The 8,699-nt window shown below is 37.3% G+C and overlaps 1 protein-coding gene across 1 annotated transcript; it reads right to left on the reverse strand.

Annotated features, from left to right (window-relative positions):
- Positions 1–6,637: 6,637 nt before the first annotated feature.
- Positions 6,638–8,363, reverse strand: LOC107636678 (uncharacterized). Its single transcript, XM_016340170.3, has 2 exons — positions 7,664–8,363; positions 6,638–7,394 (listed from the first exon to the last, which is right to left on the reverse strand). Exons 1-2 carry the CDS (start codon positions 8,270–8,272, stop codon positions 6,720–6,722), a joined length of 1,284 nt encoding a protein of 427 aa, XP_016195656.1. The 5' UTR covers positions 8,273–8,363; the 3' UTR covers positions 6,638–6,719.
- Positions 8,364–8,699: the final 336 nt, after the last annotated feature.

Consider the following 8,699-nt stretch of genomic DNA (forward strand, 5'->3'; position numbering starts at 1 on the left):
ACTTGTGTGCATCTTGTTTTTTTTTAAAAACTTTACATGATCTACTTCAACATGAAAATATATTGAAGTAGAGCCACATTTATGCTTTTGCTACTCTCTTGAAGAATGTTTGTTGCTCAACTTTCCTTCTAGACTGTGAGGTGGTTTTTCGCAAGTTTTCGACTCTTTCATGAACAAAGTATTCGGAAGTACTTTTAATCGTGATCTTGAGTTCTGTGAGCTTGGCTTGGGTCTGAGATATTCATTTCTGTAAACCTCATACTTCATCGACTCGGTTTGAGTTTGTTTCAAACTGATGCGCTGGTTTTCTTCTTGTTGATCCTATTGAACTTCTTTGATCCAAGGGCTATCTTTGAAGTTGTCAATTGATTTATTTCTAGCAAACTTCATTGCTTGAGCATCCTTGTTTGTCTGGAATTGGATATATTCTCTTAAATCTATGAGCATTATCCTTGATATTGTTTCTCCTTGCTAGAATCTTGTATCCTTCTGAGTAGACTCGAGAATTGTTTGATATCACGTGCGACTAGTAGACGTAGTGACGCGATGCGTTAGTTCTTTAAGACGTGATATGTGTATACGGAAGTTGAAACGGTAGGTGTGCAGCATTACGAGTTGTGGGTGTTTTGTTCCTTGCGAACGGGTTTGTGGTTGCCAGGCTTGTGATCGAATTTGGGGTTTGTAAAGTGCTTGATGGAGTTGGAAGGTTGAAACTTTGAGGTTGGTATGAGATTAGTGTGCGGAGGTTAAGCACGTCATTTTAACTCCATCCTGTTTAATAGCCTTTGATGCCTTGCCCTTCTACCACATGATTGACCCATGTTATCTTTTGCATGGAGCCTACCTTGTAACGTTTGCTTTGCAATCACACTCCTACCTTTACATCCTTATGCTTATGACAATCAAAGTATTTGAAAATCGTATATATGATTATATTTTGAGATATTTTTGCTTCTTCCTTAAATGTGTTCAAAGGTGAACTGATATGGAATTTCTTTCATTTTGTATCAATTGTCGAGGGCGAAAATTTTTATAAGGTGGGTAGAATGTAAGACCCAAAATATTTGAAAAGTCTTATTATGATCAAGTCTCAAATCCTACAGTTATTTATAGCCTTAATTTCAGAGATTATTTTATTAAAGATAATTAAGGCAAGTTTTGATTTATTGGATTTGAGATAAGTTATGGTTATTATCTAATTTTATAATTATTGGACTATTTCCTATATTTAAATTATAAAGTTGGCAGTTATGAAATAAGGAATTTATATGATTTGGATTGAATAATTAATATTTTAAATATTACTACTACTATTTTGGAAAAATAGAGAAAATAATTATATTATTCCTAATTTTTAGATTTGGGCATTTTATTGGAAATAATTTGTGAAAGTGAGGGACAAATGGTATTTTCTATATATATAATTAGTGTTGGATTTAATTTGGGTTTCAATTATTATATTGTACCTAATTTTATTTGAAATTACCAAATTACCCCTAAACCTAATTTTGCCTAAACCCTAACCCATCTACCCTCTCCCCCAAGGCTCAGTAGCAGTTGCGCAGCCCCTATGCTAACACACACACACCCTGTTCCTCAAGAAAGAAAGAACGAAACAAAGAAAGAAAGGAAGGGGGATCGGGAAAGGGGAGATCAGAGAGGGAGGGATTCACCACCAGTGGAAGGAAGAGCACCGGGGAAACAGCAGCTCGTCGGCCAGCCGCGTTCTGCCACCACGTCCAGCTCGCCGCCGATCACGCTCCAATTTTCTGCCACCATCGCGCCGGTTGCGTCGTCGCCAGGGAGAGCAGAACCGAGAAGGGGTTGGCTCGCGAATGGGGATGGTCGCGGGCTCGGAGCCGCAGCGCCTTCATCACCACCGCGTCCACGCCATGCCGCCGCCACTGCTAGGGTTTGCCGCCGCCACCTTATCACTGCCGGCAAGCACAGAGGGAGAGAGAAATCGGAGTTTTGCAAGCAGGAAGAGAGAGAGAGCGCGACAGGGGGAGCCATCTCTGCCTGTGTCATCGGCACCGAGAACTGCCATAGAAGCTGTCTTCGCCGGTGCCGATGGAGGCGCGAACAGGGGAAGAACGCGCTCGTGGGGGGCTTGCGGAGAGAGTGAGGCACGATGGTGGTGGGTGGTTCCACCGCCCTTGCTGCCGTACCGTCAGAGTCTGCCGCCATGGCCGCCGGTCTCCTAGTTGTTGCTGTGGTTGGGGTCTGCTGTGTATGGTCGCCGAAAAACCTTTTTGCCACCGGAGCTGCCCTGAAACACCATCGGAGTCTGACAGCACCGCTGCCGGAGTTCTTGAGGCCACCGGAACCACCGCCGAAGCTTCTGGCTACTGCTGCCGTCACCGGAAAAGGTTGCCGGTAAGGGTTTTAATTGTGGTTTCTATCCTTTTTGAATTCCGGGAATACTATAGTCGCTGCGTGTTGGTTTCAGATGTCGTGATCGGAATTGTCACCGCAGCCGCTTGAGGTGGCTGCCGGGCTGCTGCCGAGCCGGCCTGGAGACCGCCGCTGTTTCGGTTCAGCCGTCCTTTCTTTGTCTCAGTAAGTAAGTATATTTCGAAGAGCCTCGCATTAGTATTTTGTTGTGTATGGTTAATGAATACGAGTTTTGATAACGTGGGGTCGAGTCCTGATTATTGTATGTTGCGATTAGTGTTGCTATGGTCATTGCGAACGTGACTGGGAGCCGAGGTTTTGGTTGCCGTCAGTTCGGAATGAGGCGGAAAGGACTCTATGAGACGTTTGGATTATGGAATTGCGTTTTGAGGTAGGGGCGCTTTCCAAAAACTATGTTTTGTGTATTGGAATTATTACATATGGATACTGGTGTGAGATATTGTGTATTTGGTGATTGTATCGGCCTTACGTATAATTTGATTGTATCGAATGATTATGAATGTTTGTTTGGCTGGATTGTTGTGCGGCTTTGTGAAATGTAATATTTGGAAGTTGATTCTTTAAAGATTTGAAATGAGTTTAATCCGTTGAGGATTGGTTTGAATTGAGTCAATTATGTTGATGATGTGAAAGATAGAATACTCTTGAAATTCAGCCTGGGTTGCTTTAACTGATTTGGTTTTGATAAATGATTTATTGCGGAACCGGTTCTTTAAAGCTTTATAAATGAGTTAAATCGGTTGATATTGAGTTAATTTTTGAAATGGTTTCCTTGAGGTATGCCATTGAGGCGACTGTTGGATTTAGCTTGCTTTTGAATTGATTTCTGGTTTTGAGCTGTTGAAAAGGAATGAGAAATGGTTTAGTTGGGACCCGAACCGGGTGGCAAAAGTCCAAGTTTTAGGGGAGGTGCTGCCGAAATTTCTATAAAATCCGAGTCTTTATTGAAATGTTGTCTGGAAAATGATGAGTTAAAGACTTCTGCTATTTTATTTGAATTATCAAGAAAAGGATGATTCATGCTTTCGAAATGAGTTAGTAAAGAGGAAATTGTGATTTAGTCTTGCTTCTTAATAAAGGCATTGTATCTCTTTCGAGAGGAAGTTATTTAGATGAAACTTGTGTTTTAAAGCTGTTTGAATGCGAAAAGGGTTTATGCCTTTGAATTTGACTTGGGGGTTTCAATTAAAGAAGTTTCAATGACTTTGAAAGAACCTGAATGTCTATTGACAAGTTTTATTTTGAAATGTTTTGAGAAAGGTTTTAAGTACTCTTTGAACTCTGAACTTTTGCAAGACTAAAACAATTTTGAACAGTTGAAACGCTTTAGAATTTATCATGGGGGTTGAAGCTGGTTTTGCCTAAGTAAAGGAATCGGCTTTGAAAGAAGTAAATGATTACGTGACTCAGTTTGGCTTAGATCCTATTTTATTACTCAAATCGGAAAGCCAAGGTTTTAATGATTTTAAATGAATTCGGCGAAATGAGTTATGCTATTCTCCCCTAAAGACTTGGGACTCTGCCGAGAAACCTTGTTATAAAATCCCATTGTGGGATGGGTGATTTTGAATGTTCCCAAAATGAATCTTTAACTTTCCATAGTTTTGGAAGTTTCGGAAAGAGGATGCCGAGAGCGGCTTTGTTTTAAAAAGGGAACTCACTTTGAGTAAATTTGGCTTATGAGCCTGAGATGATTTGAGAAACGAGATTTCTAAAGCCAAGGCTGAAAAGAGTTGAAACTTGATTTCAAAGTGAAATGAATTGAGAAAATGATTTATGGCTTAAATGCCGATTTTATGAATTTGATGATTTTGAATGTGGAAGTGCTATTTTATTATGAGTCGGAATGGCTATGTATGATTATGAATATTGAATGGTTCTGGATTGAACCGTGAGCCAGAATGGCTGTGTGTGATTATCAATATTGGCTGGTTCTGGACTGAACCGTAAGCCGGATGGCTGAAATGGATGTTGATCCATGGATGAGAATGAATGCATGTATATGCTGAATTATTGATAATTGTGATTTTTTGCACTTCCACTATTGGAGATGAGGGTTTCCCTGGGTAGTAGCAATGGCTAGCCACCATGTGCTCTAGGTTGAGACTCGAAGCTCTGTTAACCCAATGTCGTAAGTGTGGCCGGGCACTGTGAAAGGCCCGGATGAGCTCGCCCCCATAAATATTCACCAGTGATGGTGATGGATAAATATTCACCAGTGAGGGTGATGGATATGGATCATGATTATGATCAAGTTTATGATGAGTATAACTCGAGTTGGGGATGCACGACAGAGGAACAGTCCAATGGTTAGCTACCAGGACTTGTCGGGTTGGCTCTATAACCGACAGATGATATCATCAGCCACTAGGGACAGGCATGCATCATATGCATTTGTGTGACATTGGTTGGGTGTGCATATTATACTTGGTTTGCCTATGTGATTAATTGCTAACTGTTTTACTTGTAATAACTGTTTGTTTGTGCTTGAACTTCCTATCTGTGTTTGCATCTGGGACTCTGTTGGATTGTGGTGATTGGTTGTTGGTTGGATTGTTTGGGCCTAGGGCCGTGGTTGGAATGAGATGGACTGATGGTTGATTTCGGTTTTGTGTTTCTGGTTTGGAATAAAATATGAAAGGCTATTTTGGTTTCGCTTAGATAAACCGCTTTGAAAGGCTTTTGAGTTTTTGAGAATTGAACAGTTCTTCTTTCCGAAAAGATTTCTGACTTTACTTTTATTGTAAACCGTTGTTTTTGAAAAGAGGCATAAGACGGTTATGAATCACTAGTGCGGTTATCTTCATGTATCCTATTACAGTAATTCCCAAAAACCCTCTACTGAGAACCCTTTCGAGGATGATGTTCTCACCCCCCTTACATTTTTCCCCTTTCAGGATATGGGCGCAGAATTTACGAAGAGCTTATTTAATTGTTGTTGTGATGCTCTGTATTGTTTTAGTTATGGTTTATTGTACCCTCGCCTTTATCTTGATATATTCTGTAAGAGGGATAGGGATTGTATTGGTTAATGCTTGTAATACTATTTATATATATGTATGCATATATGTATGTATGTACCCTTTATGAGTTTTGTAAGTTGTATGGTATCTATGGATGTATGTTATCGGATGAAAGTATTTTTGGATCGGTATTGCAGTTTAAAGTTTTAAACAGGCTCATATTTTAGTAGTAAATAGTATAAAAGTCGTCGTAATGTCCGAGCTATCAGAGTTGCGCAGCCGGAAGCGTGAGCTTTGGTAGTTAGGGTATTACAAATGTGCCATCAGAGAAATGTTTATAGAATTGTGGGAGGAATAATGTGGCATTTGAGACATTAACGGGGAGACCCGCCCTAACCGTTGGCGGCCGATGGCAATGGCAGGGTGAGAAGGCCATTGATGAAGCTGATTGAATATTCATACCCTTGATCGTAGGGTGTTCATAGATCGAATTTGATCCATATTTTTATGGTATTTATTCGAATTTGATCCGAAAATTGCAGATATTAATTCGATCCGCATATTAATAAGACCGGATTGCGGATTTCATGCAGGCATCTGCATATCCGCGAATCTGCAAAAATAAATAAATAAATAAGTAAACATTCTCTTTATATTTTATTTTAACTAATAATTGTCATATACATTGTATTATTTTATTTTTATTATTTAAAAAAATATGTTTAATAATATTTTAAAAATAAATATATTTAAAAGCCTGAAAAAAAAGAATTTTATTGATATTTTTTCATAAAAATAATATTTTTAAAATATTTTTATGTTTTGCAAATATATCAGAAATTCAATCCGATTCGATCCACAAATATGCAGATTGAATCCAAGCTTAAAAATTGCGAATATTGGATTCGATTCGATAATTTTAACGCAGATCAAATCAAAATTTTGACCATATCAAATTCAATCTGTGTTTACTCCTACTTGACTCTTGTGCATAAGAAACGAGAAGGGTTACCTTGTTAGAATTTGTCATACCTTATATAAAGCAGAGTACACAAAGAAGCTTCACTTTACATTGAAATAAGAGTGATATAACATTATAACATTATATCATATCTAATGATAGGTTCATAGGTTTGTGACCAAAGTCTACTCTCTAAAATAGATTTATAAGAGTGAATATAGTGAAACTATAAAAAAAATTATAATACAAAAAAAATTAGATTTTAAAAAGAGACTAAATTTTTAAATAATCCATAAGATGATAAATAAAGTGAATAATCTTTTTCCCTGAAAATGATTCTAACGTATTTTTTTTTTCTGCAGGGAAAATAAATTACTTGACTAAGTCCTAGTAAAATTGGAGCAAGTAAGGCAATAATCAGTGAACAATTTTTCCATGACGCTTCCCTCTTCAATCGCAAGATCTCTGGTCTTCTTGTTCCACAAATGAAGTGCATAAGTCTTCCCTCCATAAATCAATTCCACAAACCTATTATCCACCCAAGTTGTTCCAGAATCAGTTGTAGGCTTCTTGTAATAGTCCTTAATCTTGTTCCAATCCACAGGGTAAAATGCACTAGGTGGCAAAACAGTTAAATTGTACCCCAGTTTATCTTCAACTACTCTCCCCACAACTCTAGTAACCAAATAAGGACCATTGTGACCCCATTTATTACCATCAAAACTTGATGCAAATTCTTCTAGTAAATCAAGTAGAATTGGATGTTTCATGTCAAATATCATAATTGCTGAGTTTAGCCTCAACCATTGTTTTGTCTCTAGATCAACAAATTGTGCTCCAATTGCATTTTTCAATTGTGACATATCCTTCACAAAGATCAAATCTGTGTCCAAATACACACCACCATACTTGTATAGCATTGCTAGCCTCATCAAATTTGAAAGGTTCTGAGATATCGGGATTGATCCAGGGTCCCTGTTGCCATTCTTGATCCCTTCAAGCCAAGATTGAGCTGGGGTATTCTTGACCAAGAATGGCAAATCCGGAGTAATTGCCTGCGGAGTAAGCAACTAATTTAGTCTTGAATAAATTGAAAATTCCAAATATTGATAGTTTTACTTTTAAACGAATGTTGACAATTTAGTCCTTCGAGAAAATTAAAAAAAAAAGAAAAACTCATGCATTATAGTTAGGAAAAGTGAAACAGAGATGGTATTATGAAATAAAGTAATCTTTCAAGTATCATGAATTTATTTTGGTCTTTTAGGAACTAAGCTGTTAATATCAATTGTTTTAGAACTAAATTCGTAGACTATTCTCTTACTTGAACTTTAAAGCCGCGGTCTAGGAGCGGTTTCAGGATCCGATAACCTCGTTTCGACTCCATGGATCTTGATAGGATCAGCAAGCATCCTTGAGGGTGGACCTTGAAAAGTGTGTCAAACGTTATGAAGTCCCTTTTGCAAAAATTCTTCGCCGGCGACAACCATATGGCGAAGAAAAATGTTGAGCAATTTTGAGTGAGGAAGCTGAGGACCCTTAAATGAAATGAAGCTGAAGACGAGTTATAGCTTGATTTGAGTATCTCATATTTAGGTAGGTTTTTCCTGAACCACGCCATTCTTTCTTGTTTTGTAACATTTTGTGGTGGAATTAGATTCTCTTCATTTTCTTCTTCTTCTTCTTCTTCTTCATGATTTTTTTCTATGGAAAGCTGAAGATTCACACCACTCTTTTCACCTTGATGAGTTTGTTTTTGCATTATGAATCCAAATGATGAGAGTGCTGGAGAACTAGAAATTATATCTATATCGGAATTGATGAAGAACATAGTGGCAACAATAAAGAAATAGAAGATAACAATTAATTTTGTAATGCGGTTTTGTAGCCCGTGATCATTGATATTCTCTGAGATTTTCTGATCAGCACCCATAATGGCTATTATGGTCTAAAGACCAAGTGTTTTTCTTTTTGTGCAATTATGTGAGAAACCTTAGGCAAGAATGAACATCTGTATTCCCTATTGACATACATTCACAAAATACTTTGAATATCATTTTACATCTATATTTAATCTTTTTGAAGTGTCTTTTTAATCACTTTAATATTTCCTGTCGTTTTAAGTAAGTTTACATTTATAAATATACATATGAATTTAAAGGAAATAATTAAAAAAATATTCATTTCAGATAAAAAAAATATCATATAAACTTACTTCTAATAACTCTTCTTTTTTTATACTTATTTTTTCTCCTTCATTTAATAAAACAATAAAACTATGCAACTAAGTAAAATATCAAGGTTGCAAGAACTGAATCAATCAATAAACCGATCGAATAAATAATTTAATAGTTCAATAG

The sequence above is a fragment of the Arachis ipaensis genome, chromosome B4 (assembly GCF_059453495.1).
Source record: "Arachis ipaensis isolate K30076 ecotype BB chromosome B4, ASM5945349v1, whole genome shotgun sequence".
Classification (NCBI taxonomy): Eukaryota; Viridiplantae; Streptophyta; class Magnoliopsida; order Fabales; family Fabaceae; genus Arachis; species Arachis ipaensis.

What these genes read in the sequence shown, in the direction of transcription:
- LOC107636678 (XM_016340170.3), bottom strand. Translation starts at nt 8,272, where the DNA reads ATGGGTGCTGATCAGAAAATCTCAGAGAATATCAATGATCACGGGCTA. An exon ending in ACCGCGGCTTTAAAGTTCAA is followed by an intron (nt 7,395 to 7,663) that starts GTAAGAGAATAG and finishes CTTACTCCGCAG; the next exon opens with GCAATTACTCCGGATTTGCC.